General features: G+C 49.3%; 5 protein-coding genes across 5 annotated transcripts; all 5 read right to left on the bottom strand.

The window, feature by feature from the left end:
* Window positions 1-375: 375 nt before the first annotated feature.
* N7503_004679 (uncharacterized protein) lies at window positions 376-1,089 on the bottom strand (the record flags this gene model as incomplete). The annotated part of the gene is made up of 1 exon (XM_057064226.1): window positions 376-1,089. One exon carries the CDS (start codon window positions 1,087-1,089, stop codon window positions 376-378), a length of 714 nt encoding a protein of 237 aa, XP_056921969.1.
* A 947-nt stretch (window positions 1,090-2,036) lies between these two features.
* On the bottom strand, window positions 2,037-4,020 carry N7503_004678 (putative YT521-B-like splicing factor; the record flags this gene model as incomplete). Its single annotated transcript, XM_057064225.1, has 4 exons — window positions 2,037-2,534; window positions 2,606-3,158; window positions 3,218-3,854; window positions 3,924-4,020. 4 exons carry the CDS (start codon window positions 4,018-4,020, stop codon window positions 2,037-2,039), a joined length of 1,785 nt encoding a protein of 594 aa, XP_056921968.1.
* Window positions 4,021-9,591: 5,571 nt separating this feature from the next.
* On the bottom strand, window positions 9,592-13,221 carry N7503_004677 (putative ARF GTPase activator (Csx2); the record flags this gene model as incomplete). The annotated part of the gene is made up of 4 exons (XM_057064224.1): window positions 9,592-10,972; window positions 11,036-12,888; window positions 12,957-13,087; window positions 13,158-13,221. 4 exons carry the CDS (start codon window positions 13,219-13,221, stop codon window positions 9,592-9,594), a joined length of 3,429 nt encoding a protein of 1,142 aa, XP_056921967.1.
* Window positions 13,222-14,314: 1,093 nt separating this feature from the next.
* N7503_004676 (C2 domain protein) lies at window positions 14,315-16,114 on the bottom strand (the record flags this gene model as incomplete). Its single annotated transcript, XM_057064223.1, has 2 exons — window positions 14,315-15,311; window positions 15,372-16,114. The coding sequence occupies 2 exons, from the start codon at window positions 16,112-16,114 to the stop codon at window positions 14,315-14,317; spliced, it is 1,740 nt and encodes a 579-aa protein (XP_056921966.1).
* Window positions 16,115-16,675: 561 nt separating this feature from the next.
* N7503_004675 (DNA repair protein RAD16) lies at window positions 16,676-20,033 on the bottom strand (the record flags this gene model as incomplete). Its single annotated transcript, XM_057064222.1, has 9 exons — window positions 16,676-16,907; window positions 16,977-17,729; window positions 17,787-18,011; window positions 18,067-18,287; window positions 18,347-18,405; window positions 18,456-18,530; window positions 18,591-18,699; window positions 18,755-19,084; window positions 19,140-20,033. 9 exons carry the CDS (start codon window positions 20,031-20,033, stop codon window positions 16,676-16,678), a joined length of 2,898 nt encoding a protein of 965 aa, XP_056921965.1.
* Window positions 20,034-20,040: the final 7 nt, after the last annotated feature.

Genomic DNA, 20,040 nt, shown 5'->3' with positions numbered 1-20,040 from the left:
ATATATCAATACAGTATATGTCAATAGATGGCTTAAATTTGCATTCGTTCATATCATATCAATTTGGGCCGCATATGTCATTCTCAGTACCAGTTCGAGATCGTGAAGAAGAAAACAGAAATAAGAAACCCGAATGCACCCTCACGCCCAAAACATATCAACGTGGGAACAAATATGATCTTGGTGTCCGACCTGTAAAAAAAAAAAAGAAAGAAAAAAACCCCTTGCCGTCCGCTATCCAGCACCAGAGGAACATGGTCGAGTTTTTGATATCAACTCCATGCGACGAAACTAAAAACACATATGTGAAGGGTAAAACTAAAAGATTCACCATGAAAAACGAGAACAGAAAGAATATTGTAAACATCTGCGAGCCTAGTCCATAAAGTCACCGCGCAAGATCTTCTCCTGGAAGAAGTCGGGCTTCTTCTGCTTCGGCTGCTTGGGGATTTCCCGAATGGGCTGCTCCATGGAGGCAATGGAGGCTGCACGCTGATGGTGCGACTGACGGGCCGACTGGGGGGAGGCGGGGCCACCGAGGGAAGGGGCTCGCTCAGCACGTGAGCGGAGGGCCTCGGACCAGTTAAAGCCTTCGCCTACTCGGCGAGACACGTTAGATCTCTCATCCTGGGGAGAAGTGGCGGTACTTGCAGGAGAGCGGGCTGTAGGCCGCGCTGTCGGTAAAGAAGGGGGTATTCTACCATTGCCTATACTGCCGGACCGGGCATCCCTTAGAGCCTGAGCTCCAAAGGACACTCGCCGGGCAAATGGGGAGCTTGGGGAGCCCCCCTCTGCATCCTCTGCGACGGCATCCTCATTAGGAGCAGAGCCCCAGGAGCTGGACAGGCTACCACGACGGAGGGACATATTGCCGAAAGCGGACGTTTGGGTCGGCGAACCAGACAATCCCAGCGTGGTGATTGACAGCCGTCGCTGGCCCTGGCCCGTCTGTGCGTTGGTCTCCTTGGCAGGTTGATTGTTCTTCGAGAAGAGGTCGGTAAAGGGGAGGCCGGATGCAACGGAACCACGTCTGGGGCGCGAGTCAGAGGCAGGGACGTTGATCGGAGAGGTGGAACGGTCGTTGGACATGATTTAAAAAGGCGTTCAGAAATGAGAAGGGTGGAAACTGGACGGACTGGCCGCCCTTCTCATTCAGGTGAGCTGAGGATGAAGAAAGTCGAAACTGCTAAAAGGCAATCTCAACCCAAGCAGTGGTGAAGATGGGAAGCTAAAAGACAGAGATGACTTTGAGGGGGATTATTCAGTGGAATGGAGAGAATGTGGAAAGATGGAAATACAAAAGAGGGGAGTGTGTGGCACCACATGAAGAATGACAAAGAGGGGAGATAAACTAACTGATTATCTGGGGTAGCGCCACCTATAGTCGTATTCCGAGTGGAGCGGATTCGCCTGATGATGTCGAACATGTCCTGTTCTGGTCGTTGATTCGCTATTGAGCTTACCGTGGGCCGTTTTGGGCCAAGCTTAGTTCCTTTTTGGGATGTGTGATTGGCGGATTGGGTCAATATGCCCCGCTTCTCATCTTCTCAGCTAGGTAGATCTTAAATTATGCTTCATAAACGGATTAGGCTACGGTCCGAAACTGAAACCGTCCAAAACATGGGGTATCTTTTTTTCTATACCTATAGACCAATCAAAGATAGTGATACAATATCAAAGAAGAAATAAGGAGAAAGAGGGATTCATTTCCCCCGGGTCAAAAAGAATGAAGACACTGGAATGTCTATACAAAAATGAAGACAAGAAAAGAAAAAACGATAGGAAGCTTAAAAAAAAAAACGTACATTATGTATTACTCGTTTCCCGTAAGTTGTTTTTCCATTACACAGTCTCTCATTTCCACAAATATACCTATAGGTTGACGAGTAGATGTATACTGGGAGAGAAGGATGGAGGACACGACAAGGGGAGCATTCCCTGTCCACTATTGCCCCCCCCCCCCACTCCCTTTTTTTGGACCTTTGCCTCAAATCACAAAAGCACATCCCCCCTGGAACGTAGGGCATGTATGATCCTCAGGTTTGGTGGAACAGCTGAAGCAGTTTTCGGCCGACCGTCGGTTCGATTTCGGTCCCGTCACGGGCAATCTTAACCTCACGGTTGGCATTCCACGGATTGCGGAGCCCACGAGTCCGGTGGAATGGCACTCGTCCAGTAGAGAGCCATTGGATGCGGAAGGGCTTGCCAAAGGTCTGGCCATCTGTCTCGAGCTCCTCCATCGGAGCCTCGCTCTTCTCACTCCGGGCATCGTCCTGTTCATCCTCCAGTGATTCCACCTCCCAGAAAATCGTACCTCGGGCCGAGTCATCAATGATCCGACCCTTTGGAGCCGTAGAGGTGGCCAAGGTCGGCGTTACCTCCAATTCCTCCGTATTGCTCGGGGCAGGTTCCGGTCGAGCAGGCATCTCCAACGCCAGTTCTTCGTCGTCACTGATCGGGGAAAGCATGCGAGCATATCCAAAGTACTCACCAGATTTGTTGGCCGAGAAAATCAGGTATACGTGCTCCGTGGTCTGCAAAATATAGAATCCGAGGTCAGACATGGGCAAACTTGGGGCTGCAGAAATTGACAAGAACTACTCACCTTGAAGGCTTGATTGAGATTGGTTTCATTGTGACTCTGGGTGGCCCAGATACCACTTTGTTTGCTCAATTCGAGATCCTCCACGGTCAAACTCTTCACAATAAAATACCGATCCGATGAACGGGACCCATCTTCCAGGGGCGGAATAGGGCGGAACTCGGTGGCACCCAGAGCATCCTCATCTGGGGTGTCGGTATTCTCCTCGGATCGCCGAGTGGCCTGGCCCGTAGACCCCGACCCGGGGACCGTGAAGCCTTTACGAAGTCGACAGACAAGACGAACCCCTTGAAAGCGAGAGTCGTGAAATCTCCCCAAAGCGGCGGCACAGGCGATTGCTGATTTGTAGTTCACAAATGCACAGTTACTCTTGGAGATAAGAAACACACTCTCGATGTCGCTGGTCGCATCCTGGGAGAAGTGATCCTTGAGATCTATCACGTTGGCTCCGGGTGGGAGATTTCCGACCCAAAGAGCATTGCCAGACTGTTTGGGCTTGCGGGGTGGCCCCCGGGGGTACTGGAGGTCGACACGGAGTTGGTGAGAGAAACTGGATCTGCGAAGCACACAACGCATCAGCAATCCAAGGTCGCTGCCAATGTTCAGCGGCTGAACATACCGGCAAGTAATGGAGCCTGTGCTAGCCTGGAAGGATTCGAACCGTCTACGATGGTCTTCGAAACATCATAATCCAATTCAGAGAGTCGTCTGTCTTCCTTCGGGGTGTTGGTAGGTAATGGTCCTCGAGGGCCCTGGCGAGTTTGGGGTCGTGGCTGTGTTGGGCCGGTTACGGGAGGTGTGCTATGTCCATATGGTGCTGCATAAGGGTGAGCGTAATAACCACTCCCATATATAGGGGCCTGTCCAGTGCCCATGGGTTGCAACGATGGGGTCGCGACATATGACGGGTAGTGACCGGCACCGTGTGGTGCCGTTCCTGGGTGTTGACCTAGGCCATATGGCGGGTAAGCCGGATTGAAGGGAATGCCATATGGTACTCCTCCTGGAGTCTGTCCAGGATACGGGCTCATTGACTGCATTGGATAAATCATGCCTTGGGCGGGGGCGGGAGGGAACTGATTCGTAAGATGTGGTTCAAACGGCGACGGTTGCGACTGGGGATTTGGAAGTGAAAAAGCCATATGATTCATACTCATGGATGAGGGCTCATATCTCCCATGTCCCATATAGCCAGGGCTGGAATATTGGTTGGCCTGCACTGGTCTCAGGGGTGGACCGGTACTCTCGGTACCTATAAGATCGAACAATATCAGCGCTTCCATTCGCAGAAATCTTTGCAAAGGGTCGAGGGAGAATTTACCAGATCCTGGGGTTGGCTTCGAGGCATCTGGCTCTTGCGCCAGGGTCCCTTCTGCCCCCCGAGATGAGTTGACCTTGCCTGAAGGAACATCGCCCATGGGGCCCGGTGGTGAACTGGGTCGAATGGGATGGAGAAAAAGAAAGACCCTCTAAGAACAGAATATATTAAGCCGGGGAACATTAGATCCAACATTGTATCCAACTAACCTCTCGGACGCCCAGAATTCCCCAGAGTGTGAGACCACTTGGGTCTACGGTACAACACTAAATAGTATGCGCAGTACAACTCACAGCAATAATAAACAGTCGATATTTCTGCTCAATGTGTGTGTAGAGGTTAATAACCAACCACCATGACAAAAAGGGGAGTTGTGAGAAAAGCCAGCAACGACACAAGACAATGCTCAAGCTCAAAACATCAGAAGGAAGAAGATAATAGAAAGGAGAGTAATAAAGCAAGGTCAATGACAGAGAACAAAGATGGGTATAATGATGGAATGAGGGGGGCGTAAGGCAGTGTGCAGGAAGTGTATTGCCGCGCTTAAGCAGGGCTAGACAGCCCCGACTTCCCGGGAAGGTCATTGGGCTGTGTGGCTCATCTTTCACGGGAAAGGGAAAAAAAAATGATTGGGAAGAAAGGATATAAACAAGTACAGGATATCGAATCATATGGGAGCAAAGGGGGCAGAGAGAGTGTTTGGGGTCGGTACAAGGTCCAGAGTCCAGATGTAAATCCCCCTTCAAGCGTGAAAGCATAGACGCTTTTCTATCAATATTCTTTCCAAATGGTCCTTGAGAGAGGAAAGTATTGTAGAGGGACATCACACATACGGCTAGACCGAGATGGAAGTCAAAGGAATTGGGGAACCAAGTCCGCCAATAGCGTGATTCGCTCGTACTTGTAGGGCTGGGGAAACATTTCGCACAGAATTGACGCTTGGTTGGGGAATTGACATGCGAACGTACCTTGTGGGATTTAGTCTGAAATGAACCCCAATAGGAAAAAAAAAAACTTAATCCACGGGAACCAGCTTCAACGGGAGAGTTCGTACAGATCTCTATACGGTCAACAGGCTCACGAATTAACCCCGAAGCGAACTAGAATGCCCAATGCAGGAAAGCCGAGATGAGGGGAATCAAGTGTGGCTTAAGTGAAGTAGACTCTCGCACACTAAAGTAGGATCCGGCAAAAGGCGCACGGTGTCTGGCAAAACCCAGATATACTAGATATCTTGTGGAGACGAGAAAAGGCAGAGACGTTTTTTCTTTTTTTTTTTAAAAAAAAGAGAAGAAAAAAAAAAGACAAAAAAGAAAAAGAAAGATAACGTCCGGCTGACGAACGCCCAACGCCTTCGAGGGTTCTTTGTGGATTCAAAACAGTGGCGGATGGGGGGAGGTGGAAAGAGGCTTGGACGTCCAAACACACTTGGCTGTGGCTGACGGGATCAGGAGATGTTGCGTCAAGCACAAAGATTACAAAGGGTGATTCTTCATCCCAGATTTCTACCGATTGGGAATGATCGGAGCAGGGAAGCTCGAGCGGGTCGAGGGGTATACCTGGGCCGGTGGGCCCTGTGGTGAGGATTTCTTGTGGCGGCCCCTCTCTGTTGAGCATACCAAGTCAGGCCTTTAGATTGGGCTGGAATCCTTTTCAAGATGGGGTACGCTGCCGCCCAGACGACGATCTTTCGCGCTGTAGATGCCCCTGCAGTGACAAATGCTTGTCATCCAGTGGAGCTTGAAAAAGGGCCAATTTTCAAATTCTGAGGACTCGGAAGTATCAAGGGAAATCGAGGCTGAGGGCCCATGGATCTGAAGCTGGCAAATGCATCGGGTAATCATGCCCACATGGCGCGCATGAATTTGTCAGTGGCTTCTTCCGAAGAGCTCGTGCCAGACCGGACACGACGGATGTATTTTACGATGCCATTGGACCACATTCCGTGACTTCCATCGGTACTGTACTTGGAAGATATTTCCATCGGCGGATTTACATGTACTGTGTAGCCGCATACATTGTGGTAGTGACGCAGGTCTGCTTTGCCACTGTCAGGGGTGGGTTAATGTGGGTTGGAAGGGGGGAAGGGGACAAAAAGGTGGGGAGGAAGAGCGAGAGCGAACTGCTGCAATCCCCCCAAAAAAACTACAAGAACAAAGAAGAAAAATACAGATTGTAATACCTGTCAAAAAAAAGTCCTATCCGCGACGGATAGGAGCATTCCACCTTCTGGAAAAATTACACAGGACCGCGTACACAGACCCAGCAGGCCCTCGGCCTATCATGGACGAAAGGAAGAACGGCTTGTGTATCCCGACGGGCGGCGCCGAGGCCGTAAGGGGAAAGCGTGGATGAAATGGAGTGCGAAATTTGTACACTCCCACTAGGCTCGATCATGATCCCACCAATCGTGGAGAAGCTATGGACCCAGCCAAACCCCGTGAAAGGTCCAGAAATGTGGCGCTCACACGGATGATACCGGTTTGGGTAGCAGGAGACGTGTACAGGTCCAGACTCCTCTATTCGACGCAAAAGCCCAGGCTAGAATCCCTCCTGTACATGGTGGCTTTTCAAGGGTTTGCCGCCATGCATAAGTGCAACGTTTGGGCTTCCGGAGGTGACCCAGGGCACCAGGTCGATCAGACCACTCTGTCGGTAACGGGAAATCCGCTGCAATGGTGTATGTATCTTGACCTGGAAATTTGATGGCAGGTTAGTGAGAGGGTCTTGGAGACGGAGTGGGTCACGCATCTCCCCACTCAACCGGGTTTCGGGGAAAATAGAAAAAGATAATAGATAAAGAAAAGGGTTCCATTGATCGAGAGAATTAAAAGGCAACCTTGGAAACTAATATGGAGATGATTGAATTACAGAAAAGGGAATTGGAAATTGTCAGTACAGTCTGAAGTGAAGTGAGAAGGTGAGGAAGTGAGAAGATCCACTTGCTTGACATTGATCGGCATCTCATGCCAGCCAATCATAGTCAGCCATTGCCGACCACACCGCATCCAAGGTTCATCTTTCACAGTGACATCGCTACAAAGATGTGTTTTACTACGTGTTCTATGGCAATTACAATTGTTACAGAGCCCATTTCATGACTAACCTTCTTGTACACTACGTGGACTCCCTTTGGACTTCGGAGTATACAAATATCTACAGGAACGCTGTATAACCTCCGCAGATCACCCAATTGACCCAAATCTCTTGGAATCAGATCAATTCACTAGATTCTACTAGGTCCACCATTCTATACCGTACACTTTTACGAGATGATACATATATACCGATGGTTTTCTGTTTTGTGTCCTCTGACCCGGAAATCAGGTGATCGCAAGTATAAACATACATGTACGCCACACAAGCCACTTATCTACAAAGAGCCATGGAAACATGATTGATTTTTGATGTCTCGCCACTCGACGCAACGACGTGAAAACAAAGATCGGTATGGCAGGTTCATTATGGAATACGCGTTAAACATATTGGATTGTCTGACCGAACGACCAGAAGTAGAAATTCCTGGCGCATGCCCGCGAAGCCCTCAACTCGGCGTGCACTGAAGGAGTGGGAAAGAATTCCCACAAAACTTGGAAGAGGGGAACAAGGGCCCTTTTGAAACATCCACATACTCTCCATGCTGTGCAATTCAATCCACAATGGATAATTCGGAGAAGGGGGTCTCTTTCCGTATACAGAGTGAATAGGGCCATTTACGAGTGGCCGGTCCAAGAACCTCCAAGCAAGATCGTCACGGTACGCACCTCAGGCCGCCACATGGGGGATAATGACGTCATAAGCTTATGTACATCATTTCTCCACGTTCCTAGCAGCGTCCAATCAGCACTCTGTATATTCTGACTCATCAGACATCAGAAAATGCTCAAAGAATCTGATCTCCGAATGAGAATCACTTGGTGGGTCCACTTTCGACCCATTGAACGCCGCTGATGTATTCGAACATAGCGATCGATGGTTTTCCATCAAGGGCGCAATCGGCACACAGTGTACTAAAAGCTCCTCGTGGAAGATAGTGCTCCGAGAATTCAACGTTCCAAGTTCAACATACTGTACGCACGTCCATTCCACATCCTCACATGCATCCCCACTTAGTCTTGGGGTCCGAGAGGGGATCCCAATTAGAACTCGGTGATCTGATGGGGATCAGCCTGGGGCTGGCGCAACATTGAGGCGGAGGCGATGGTCTCATATCCTTGTGACGGAGATCCGCAATTCCATTCCTACAAGAGGGAAGGGGCGGGCAAAAGCACAGGTCCATTGGGCTGAGAACAACGGGTCTAACACGGCTCAATGGTTGATCTATCACGCATGGTGCTTTGGCAGAGTGGCAGTGAACGCCAGGTGGACTTGCTTCTTTCCTAATATAGGAATGAGCTGCTTGCTCGGTGGGATCTGCAAGGGCTGATGAGAGAAAACCTGCTCGACTCTGTCAAAAGGCCTTAATTCATTGTTCTCTACTGGCCTCGCTGGCCGTGATAACCGTTACTTCCGGAGATTTCAATCGAATATGATCCACATATGATTTGGAATTTCCCAAGGATCCTGTTTTACAGTACATACTGTGCAGTATATGCTCATCTCACTGCATGTCTTGGCCGTTTTACAAACGCCACTGACCCAAGGCTATACTCGATGAAGACAAGCATCGTCCGTTGCCGGGCCCGATGGAATGAGTCAAGAGGAGCAGATTGCCACTTCCAGGCAGCGAGATATTCCTAGTGTGTTTTCGGGCACTCCATGGAAGCCCATCGACATGTCTTGTGTAATGAGACATAGGGAAGGAATTAATTCATATGCAAACTCGTGCTGAATTGCCCCATATGGTTTGGTGACTACGATAAGAAGACATACAAAGAAATGAGCTATTCTACTAAATATGCATAGTATGACTGTTTTAGCTTTCATCAAACCGAACATTGTACATCGTATAGATATTCGAATCATCATCCACCAATTATATGCCTTTTAACCAATCTAAAGAAGACGTAGTTATCCAATATTTCCGAAGCAGCTATACAAGGTCATAGTACACTATTGAGGTGATCTATACCATGAATATTGATGCAAGTCATTGTGACCAAAAGGAGCGAAGGATTATGATTCATTCTCAGAAGGGAACTACTCCCTAGGTATGTACAGCCGTGAAACAAAAGTAAACCCTTATCATCCACCAAGCCAATCGTCAGATTACACTTGGATTGGCACCAAGACGCCAGTTGGAAAGAAAGTCGAGGGCACGGAGAAGAAAGGCATCGCTGGGGTATTGATACATAACGAAGAGCCCCCTCATGATTGTAAGTCCTTGTCTCCCCAAATAGAGAGGGTGGTGTGAAGACACAGAATAATCCTCCATGAGAATCCACAGCCCTTGGAAGGGGCGGGGGAGCCAAAAACACAAACCATGATGAAGACAGCCAACAACCGAACCGAATAAGAATGAAAGAAACCACCCAGCCGTTCAGAGCAGAAAGGATGGAAAGGTGACCACCAGAGATTTCAAAGACAAAAAACACAAGGACGAAAAAAAAAAAAGAATAGAATACCCAATTCATACACAGAAGAGTCATCAGAGGGCAAAAGGTTCATGTGAGTCTCATTACGATGGATATAAATAGGAATTATTGGAAGCGGCCCCGGGATACCGAGGTCATTATCGGTCAATCCCGAGGGATGCTACCTTCCCTGCGAATCGTGCGCCGGCGCTTCCTCGCTTGGACAACTTGTCTTTCTCCTTCGTATCGGAGTTAGGCACTTGGGACCCAGATGAAGCCGAACTGTCCCTGCTGGAGCCCCGAATGGTGGGCAGGGACCCAAGAGTGTCACTAGCGGTAGTCTTTGCGGCAGGACTGGGGGCGCTGAATGCAGAATTCCGCGCAGTGCGCTGACTGAGATACAGCTGTGCAGCGGGGGATAGAGGGATGGAGGGAGGTTGTGGGGGGATCTCCGCGCCGTTCTGGACCAGCAGTTCGGCAACGGGGAAAGGGATTGCTTTGGCGTTGGAACGAGCGGTCAGGCTAGTAGGTGTGGATCCAGGTGAAGCAGGGTCAGCGGCAGCAAGGGCCAAGAAGACAGCGTGTGTATTGCGGGACCGATCTGGGACATTGACATTGGCGCGTAGTGCCATCCCATATAGGACACCTTGAATGTCATTCGTCTTGATGGAGGCAAGGAGTGTTTCGTTAGGAGTCGCAAACCGGGATCGGGAAGATGGCAATTGCTCCACATAAGCTCGATCAACATATTTGGCCGTGATGAACTTGAGACGCTGCTCCCTTGTGGACGCTGCGCTTGGTTTGAGCGACTGGTCCAGTGTTGCCTCCCAGATCATGTTGCTAACCCGATTGCCGACCTGTAAGAGAATCTCAACAATGTCGTTTGAAAAGGAATGAACATCAAGAGTCAAGGATCGGATCTTGGAGATGTGGGTCCCCAAAGATCGGTGGATACCACTGCACTCAATGCACAGCACAATGCCGAGGTTGATTGACACCCATTCGACCTTGGAGGAAGACCCACAATCGGCGCACCAATTGTTCCCCTCGTCAGCATCGCGCACGGTCTGTAGTAGCCGTGAGGGGTTCTCCTCATAGTTGTTACTGTCGTTGCGAACATAGCTGGGGCGTGCTCCAACCGTTGTACGGCGCGTCACACCAGCAGCCGAGCTGCTTGAATAGGAGTGATGACCAGATACGGATGAGCTTTTACCCGTTAACACAGACCCAATATCACGACCGGTAGATGACTCGCTCTTAGACGAAACAGGGGGTGCCAGCGGCATTCCTCTACCCTCCACTGCACTTTGCAGTGCATTGTTGATAGAGCGAATCCAATTCGCCATGTCATCCTCTGAAGTAGCCTGATAGACTCGCTTGAACTGTGGTGTTATAACTTCAAAGCAGAATCGTCGCTCAGCATTGCGAGCTTCGCGAACAGATGCCATTCGAAGATCGATAGGCTCCATGTGGAGATCTAGTTTTTGCTTCCAGTTGCTGTACTCTGAGAGTTTCCCTTGGTCTAATACAATCCAGAATCTAAGGTTGAGTGGATGATTAGCTTGGGTACGGATCATAGCCCGTTCACGAGGTGTCACCTACTTATGCCAAGCCTGCTTGTTGATACCTTTGGGGTCCATATGGGACCCAGGACGGGAAAGAGCCCACAACAACCCTTCTTTTCGTTGCTGTCCAGCAGCACGATCAGTCCCGAGCGATTCCCGCTCTTCAAGATCCCGAATGCCCTTGAAACGATTTTGACCCGAAGCGCCGGTAGGACCTGCGCTAGTTGTAGGTGCAGAGCTACCACCAGCGGTTGAGCTGACTGACCCTGCGTTGGCTTGGGATGAGACGGACGAGCTGTTGCTGATGACGCCACGCAGCTGGGAGCTTGTGCTATCGGCTCGGCCCAACTCAGTCTCCGTAGAAGCAGTTCCGTTGGCAGTTCCAGGAAATATAGTTGAGACACTCGTGCCACCGGCCACGGCATCAGGTTCAAGGTATGGATTACTGTTCTTTTCGAGGGCCCTGCGCTTCTCCTCACGCTCGGTTCGCTTGAATTGGAACTCCTTGTCGGCCTGATTAACTTCGTAGATAAGTGCATCCAGTTGGGGGACCATTTCTTCAATCCTTTTTGCCGCTGCCAAGAAATTCTTGGCTTGGAAGTCCGCATACTTAGTGAGGTGTGAGAGCACCTCTTGTTCCTTGCGGCCACCGTGAAGATCCTGCATGAAAGAGGAATAATCAAAGCGCTTCAGCTCAAAGTTTCGCCGTTTGGCCTGGTATTTCGAGTCACTTTCGGCTCGCTTCTTCTCCTTGAGTGAGTCCTGCCGCTGGCCCAAATATCGGCTAACATAGGCGTAATAGTCCCGACTCTCCTCATCAAAGTCCTTTTTCTTTGACTCTGCTTGCTTGATATCATTATGATAAACCTTAATAAGGGGTTCAATGACAAGCTTTTGTAGCTGAAGCGTATTCAGCTGCTCGTAAGTCAGAATCTGACGGGCAATCCTCTCGAAATAGTGATCCAACGCAGGCTGAATAACGTTGCCATTAGAAGTTGACGTCTCCCCTAAGGAGCCCAAAAACGCTTCCATGGCATCATTGCAGGATGCCTGGGCCTGCTGGGCCGCTTCGGCCTTTTTAAGCACCTTCTTTGTTTTCGCGCGCATATTACCCGTTTTCTGTTCCAGCGCTTTCATGGTCGCTCGGAATAGTGGCCCATCTTCCACAACACTCATGTCATCTCCGGGTCGAGAATGTGGCAGATCAACTTTCACGGGAGGTGGGGGTGGGGGTTGTGTCGGGGCAGGGGGTGCCCCGTCTACGGTCTCGGGCGGAGTGATGGAAGGAATATTATGATGAGTGATCTCCGTGTCACTGAAATGAGAAGCCGTGGATTGGGTAGAGGGGACGCGGCTGCGAGGAGGGACCGGTAGCTCAAGGTTGGGCGACGATATCCGCGGACTTGGGAGCAGCCGCACCGAGTTGTGCACCCAGAAGGAAAAGTGAGCAAGGGTATTCAGGCGATTAGTCCTCTGATCATAGTCCAGCAAACTGCAGCTGTTTCGCCAGCCGCCCCCTTTGTCTTCTGGTCCCTTGGGAGGCTTCCATGTCCAGGACCACTCAAATGACACCGATGGGGTGCCATCCGTAGAAAAGTCTCCGATGAGTTGTACGTTGGAGTTATTTTGTAGGTTGGGATTTGCGTGAAACTCCCGGGTGATGAGGTTATCGAGTTCTTTCGAGTTTGACGCATGGGCAAAAGTAAGTCCATTAAGAATGGTGTCGCTCACTTCAGGAAGTGAAGTCGAGACGCCGTTGACAGTGGACCCGGTAACGTTGCCCGTTGGTGTTTGACGAAGAATAAAGGTGAAGTTGAAGATGAGTTCATCGTCGTTTGCGAGGCGCAATAAGAAAGTGGGAGTGGGAGCAGTAGAGGGGACGTCGGGATCCTGTATTTTGACAGAACATTAGCCTGCTTTTCTCAGCGCATATCTGGTCGGAGTTCATGTGATAGTACCTGGATATATTCGATCGGAGTATCATCACCTGCATCCCGCTTGGCTACATATCTCACTGCCGGGAATGCGTTGGGGGATAGGGTCAACAGGCGGCGCCTGGAGTTGCTTATGGTGACCGAAGCGATCGAGACTAGAACAAAGATTTTGTCAGCATCGCGATCTCCAGAGTCTTCTTTCATGAGGAGCAGGGCTTCTTGTACATCGATTCTGGTCCTTGAAGAACAAATTCCCCGCCTCATCGAGACGGCTGGCGACATTGCCCATGATGGCGCAGGCACAGAAATCAGGTCACGGCGCGAGAAGGGATCTGGGCAAGCACCGAGCCAATCGGCCATCGACAAGGTGCGCTGCAGTCGGATGGCCCGTAGAAGGAAGAAGTGAAGTAGAGTGAGAAATCCGTCATTCAGTTCATGAAGTGGTCTGAGAAGAAGAGGGGGGGGGGCGGTGGAGTCGAAGCTTGGGATCGGGCTGATCGCGTTCGAAGGAGGGGGTGGATATCGGGGAATCGAACCAAACAGTGGAGTTTGTTTCGGAGTTTTTGTGATTTCCTTCTCCCCCTTTTTGGTCTGTACTTCTGTTTCCAATCTTGAGAAATCTAGCAGATATGTGTTTAATGATCGGTACTTTTTTGCCTCTTTCATCAGGTGGATACTCTTCGCCCCTGGACAATGTAAGAAGCACGGGAGAGAGGGGCCGTGACTGTGGGTGGTTTCAGCCCCAATATAAGAAAGACTAATAAAAGCACATTGAACTATGCATATGCCTATTTGGTTCCACCTATTGGTCTGATCTTTACTTCCCACTGGTCTATCATATTTTAAGATTGTGATCGTAAAGACATAGAGTGCCTAGTACTATAACATAACAAGATTACTCTGTGCTGCATTGCCTCTTAAGGTCAGTTGAATAATGGGGAAGTCTATAAGAAGACATATAACAAGCTGTCCGGGGTTCTAAATGACATTCTAGTGGCAAGTCTATTAAGACGAAGAGGGTTTTATCGCATTAACAGCTAAACGATCTAGGCAACTCAGAATAAATGGATCATGGGGCATACACAGCCCTGGAGGCATGTGCGTGCGCCTGTTAACCTTGAAAGTCAGTACCTGGAATGTTTATACCGTATCATTAATCATCAGATGAAACCTTGAGATTAACTTGGAATCAAAGACACTGCATTATGAGTAAAATAATCGCGCATTAATGTACATCACGCCTAGTACGCGCATCATCCAATCGTGAACATCATTACGCTCGGTTCCGGCCCGAGACGATTCAAAACGGAGCAAAAAGAAAACAACTGGGAGAAATCAAGGGATGTTAGGATCAAGCCAAGACAAAGAATCGTAAGCATAGCTCAGGCAGCCGCTTTGGCTTCAGATGGGGTGGTGGCGGAGCGCACTTCACCAGTCGAGGCAGCCCGCTCACGACTGGAGTAACGGTGCTTCGGACGATTAGCATGCCCATCGGCTTCGACCCATTTCATCATTTGACCTTTGACATCACGCATCTCATGCACCTTCCGGTGCATGCCCCCTCGTCGAGGAACCTCGCCGCTGCGTTCATCCAGCTTCTCCTCGTCCGAACTAGAGATGGAAAGGTCTGAAACACTACTCTGTTGGAGGTATGTGACGAGTTGACCTTGGGATTTTTTGACTTCTCGTTGTTCGTTCTTCATCTGGCCCATTCGCTCAGCATCCCCTTGACAGTCAAGAGTGCTAACATTCAGACCCGGAAAGTTGGACGCGATGAACTCCTTCAGAAGGGGTAACTTTTCAGAATTGGGCCGGTAGGTTCCACTGTCATTATCAATGAAGAGTTCGTAGTCCGATGGGTCTGTTGAATTTTGCAGCAACTCCTGGGGCATCTCATCCTCCTCCACTGGGAAGTCGTTCTCAGCTGTCTCTGTGCGGGACGAAGAAGACTGCCGTTGATGACGATGAACAATCCGTCGCACAAAGAATTCTCCCGAGTACGCAATGTATATCGAAACATCACTATGCATCGTATGTTTGCTCAGAAGGTCGATTCCAAACTCTTTGCCTGTCTCCGTGAATCGAAATTTCCCGTCCAAGGTGATCACGTAGGTGAAGATCCGCCCGTTTTGACCCCAACTGGTGAATTCCAAGAACTTCTGCGTAAATTCGCGACACGGTTCGGCAAATGTGCCATCAAGAGTGCTGCGGTCAAAATTATAGATACGCTGATGTTGATGATGCAGAGCTTTATGTAGGATTCGGCCCCGTAGACTTTGCGCTTGGAACATGCCTGCCACAAATGGCCTGAATTCAACATAGCGATGATACAATTCCGCGGGAACCGGACCGCGAAGCTGCATCTGAATGGCTTGGAAGCTATCGAGGAATTGTTAACCCGGATCAACCATAATTGAATATCCATGAAGAGTGACATACTTATATCGACTGATGGGCTTGCCATTCCCATCAAGAGCCTTGACTTGATCCTTTGTCCCTGTCAGTCTTCCAAAGAGAGGTGAGAAGTGCTTGAACCAATAATTTGGGCCGAGAGTATACATCTGGCCACCGTCGGTCCCCGGGGTTCGACCCAGACACTCGATGCTCATAATCAAGAACGACTCCTTATGGTGACCAGTGGCAAACGCGGAGACATTGGTGAACACATAGACTCGCTTGCTGCCAAAGCGCTTTTTCACCTTGAAAGGCTGCTCTTTGAATCCTTTCCAACCTTCCAGCGCGGGTACATCAATGAACGCGATTCCCAATTTATCATCATGGTCCGCCGGATCCTCGTCCATCAGATAAGCCTTGAGCAAACCACCCGAGGCCGGAACATTTGCGACAATCCATTCGCTGTTCCATATGGGATTCATGTTTTTGCGCACGGTCGGCGATCGGAAGCTCATTACAGGATCTTGCTTATGACGCCGAGGTAAATCCACCTGTAGTTGCGCATACACGTACGGGTCGGAGGAAAAACTGCCAAAGTCCGCGATGGGGAGATCCTCCCCGCGATGAAAGGTGAACTTGACGGTATAGCCCGGCGGCGCATGAGGAATCGGAGTCGCATCGTATCCTCCAGCTGGTTTGGAGTGATCGTCCATAGTAAGCCGAGACTGTAGCTTGTCGGCTTTTTCGACCAGCTTAGGAGCGTACTTATCCACAGGATGCGAGGCCATGGCTGCGAGGAAAGCTGAATGATTTTAATACAGAGTGAAACGCAAGTGGGGGAGGTGGCATCATCCGAGAATGATAATCTTAGGATATGATAAAACAATAAGAATAGGGACTGGGGGGTTAGGTGGGGGGAAGGACCACGTTGATTGATTCCAAGGAAGTTCGGTGGAGAACAAAAGAGAAAAAAGCCAAGAGCCAAGATTCAGCCTTACCAGGCAACAGCCAAACTATATATACCCGAGATACAGATCGACGATGATCTCATAGTTTTAATATTCCATAGATAGGAATGAAATCAGTTTCTTATAGATTCTGATATAGAATGCTTGATTGAGTAAAAGTTGTCATACAGTCTTGCTCTCTCTAAGTATGCATTTGGTCAACATTAATCAACATACAGAAAATTGAAGCAAAAAGAACATAAATATATCGTAGAAATGCCAAAGGTAGCAAAAAAAGCAAGAGGTTCGTGAGGTCATATCGTGAAGGTGGGGGACATGCGCGTTGACTCCTTCGGTGACGTCGGGCCAATCTCCTTTCGATGGTGGCGTCTTGGAGACATCCTACGAACCTCGAAAGAGGAATTGCATATCTTCAGGGGTAAGTTTCTCAAGAGCCTGATCTTGATCCTTATTGATAGTGCCTCGAATGAGGTTGGCCTTTTTCTCCTGTAATTGAACGATTCGGGACTCGACCGAGTCTTCGATACTGAGCCGAGTGATCACACAGGGTCGTTGCTGACCAATGCGATGGCTGCGATCGGCGCTTTGCCATTCTGCTGCAGGGTTCCACCATCTGTACATAATGTGAGTAAAAGATCGACACATTACCCTCTCCAAACGGGGATGAACCAGGGAAACTTACGGATCGACAATGAACACTCGGGATGCTTCGGTCAAATTAAGGGCCACACCACCGGCTTTCAGAGAAACCAGAAATACTTCCACGTCAGCGTTGTTCATGAAGTGCTCGATAGATTTCTGTCGCTGCGCGGGGGTCATGGTTCCATCCAGCATGACTGTGTTAAATCCAGCATGACGTAGACGCCACTCCACAAGCTGTAGCATTGAAGTAAACTGCGAAAAGATGATCGACTTGGGGGTATGACTCTTGTTTCGCTGTTGGTAAAGCTCATAGACAAGGGTTTCAATCTTGGTGGAGGAGGTCCAATCTTCCATGAGAATGCGGTTTATGATCGAGTTTTTCTTAACGGACTCTTCAGCCTGTTCGATGGTAGGTTGCTCAAGATCGATTGAAAGGGCAATATGGCATTGCGGACAATCCACTGTCGTGCTCTCGTCAAAGGATTGGATGTAATCCTTGACGCACTTGCGACAAAACTCGTGTCGACAGCGAGATCGAATAGCGTCTTCAGCAGGCTCATCACAGACTCGGCAGACAAGGATGTTGAACCCAGGCTGAACATGCTTCTTGAGAATGAGATCTGGGTGATTTGCCACCTGCCGCATCTGCATAATCAAACCAAAGATATTCGCATAATTGTTCAGCATGACACCTTGACTGACATAAGTATCAAACTTTCGAGTCGAATTGGTCATGATGCTGCGCGAAAAATCATGTTCGATCTCACCGAAAAATTCATTATGAATGATAATGCTATCACACGGTCTTCGTTTAGCTTTGCCAACCAAAAGTTTATGGGGTGTTACTTACCGCTTCGGCGGGAGTTCCATTGACGACGTATGCTCCTGCTTCATCCGGCGCAGCATTATATGGTCCGTGATAAGACGAAGCTTCGTCAATCCCGATTTTCGCTCTTCCTGGGTTCTTCCCTCCGTGACTAGATATCTTAATAAGTATTTGCCGATGGAGAGGATGGAGGATGTCTTACTTGGATTGAGAATTTCCTTGTTGAAAATCGAAATATGGTTGAAACCCCTAGAGAACTTCGTCAGTAATGATAGATGTACTGGCTCTCTCGTTTGGTACATACGTGTGGTTGCATTCCGTACAACGGCCCTGTTTGTTTGCAGTCCACTGAAGCTGCTGACAATTGCATTGCTTACAAAAATAGCATGCAAATGGGCGGACCTGAAGGAAACGAAGCAGGGAGAAAAATTCGCCGATTCGATTCTGTACCGGAGTACCAGACAAACACCATTTGTAAGTAGCTTGCAGGGCAAAACAGGCCTTGGCAACACCCGTCGTACGTTGCTACATAGCAATGTTAGGTTGAACACAAAAAGCAAGGGAAAGCGACGAGAGGAATTTACCTTAATGCTATGAGCTTCGTCGAGGACAAGCCGGTGATAATGAATGGAATGGATGACACCTTTTGAATTGTGAGCAGGTGCGTACTATGATAACATTGGGAAAACTTACTGTCTTCTTTCACGACTCCACCAGTACGAGCCCAGCCCTTTTCTTGTTTTCGAAACATGGATTCCAGACTCGAGTCTTGGTAGTGTATCAGCCAAAGTATAATCCATTGAGGTGCAAAACAAGAGATGAACGTACAAGAGATCATGATCACGTCGTATTTTCGAAGATCAGTTGGGGTGAGCTTTCTAACCTTCGAGTCAGAGCCATGGTAAACGAGGACTTTCAATTTGCCATCGGTGTATTCCTAGTAAGATGGTGAGCCGAGGAATAAAACAGCAAATTGAGCACATTTTTCGAACCTTCATTTCAGATACCCACTGCATCAAAGCGACTGGGGGAACGAGGACGAGAGTCGGATCAGGCTGAGGATAATCCGACATAATCAAAGAAACAGCCTGGATTGTTTTCCCCATTCCCATCTCATCACCCAAGAGACCTCCACGGTACGCAGTCTTTTCCTGTTCCATCATCCAGTTCAAGCCCTCAAGCTGGAATGGTTTCAGCTTGCGAGTGATAGACTCTGGTTGCTTCGCTTGCTTCGGAGCAATGATAGGTTGGGCCTTCAGGTCATCCCACATGGAACTGATGGTAGGGTGCTGCTTCTCCAACTTCTTCCGATCTGTTTGTTTCTAAAACAAGGTCAATGAAATGATTCTTGAAACAAACTTGAATCATCTGGCTTACGCGGCGAATTTTCCTTTGCTCCTCCCAAGTCGGTGGGAGCTCCTCACCATCCTCGTCATAATCTGCGTAAAAACTAGGAGCGGGTGGGATCAAATTTGGGGCCCGCCTTGCCGTAGTATGAGTATTATCGAACTCCTCATACTCCTCATCCATTTCACTGTCACTATCTATTGATTGACACCAATTCGTAAGATCCTCAGCATCGCTCAAGCGATCAAGGGGAGATTCGGACAGATCTGAGTCATCTGACAGACTTTCCAGGTCAGAATACTCATCCAAGTTAATACCTTTGGCGCTGATGTTTGCACGGTTAGCCCTTGTATCGATCTTCCGTTTTTTCGGGCGCGGCTGGTCGTATTCCCCTACTTGAAGGGCGAGAGCCAGCGCCGCGTCCAAGTCGGAGCGGTCCATAGCTTCAGGCGAAGTCTCATCGACCGATCTTTTGACTCCTCGTTGAGTTGCTCGGGACATTCTACTCGCGCGCAGTTGCTGTGCGCGAGCTGATGCATTGACACGTGCCCGGGGCTTATTGGAATCCGTTTCTGCCGCAGCACTCACGCTAGTGGCGGGCGTGTTGAAGCCTGTCACTCCGTCGGCTGACAGAATCCCCAGAGAGCTCCGGGACGAGGCCATTGGGGATTCATCCTTTTTAGTAGGGATTACCACTTTCACACTTCCTGATACAAATTGATTCGCCGCTAGATCGGGTAGGTCAAGGGTATCGGAGCCTTCATCTTCGGAATCTTTGATGACACTAGTCATCGCTGATTTGGAACGAGAGGACCTGCGCGCCTGTAGCGGCTCCAGTTGACGAACTGGCGATGAACCTTTCAGTGATGCAGCACTGAGAAATCCGTCCTCAGAATCCGGGATGATGCTTCTGCGGGTTCTCATTGCGCAG

Source organism: Penicillium pulvis, assembly GCF_028828015.1.
Source record: "Penicillium pulvis strain IBT 33274 chromosome Unknown contig_23_segment0_segment0, whole genome shotgun sequence".
Classification (NCBI taxonomy): Eukaryota; Fungi; Ascomycota; class Eurotiomycetes; order Eurotiales; family Aspergillaceae; genus Penicillium; species Penicillium pulvis.
This window is presented reverse-complemented; position numbering and strand designations above follow the sequence as displayed.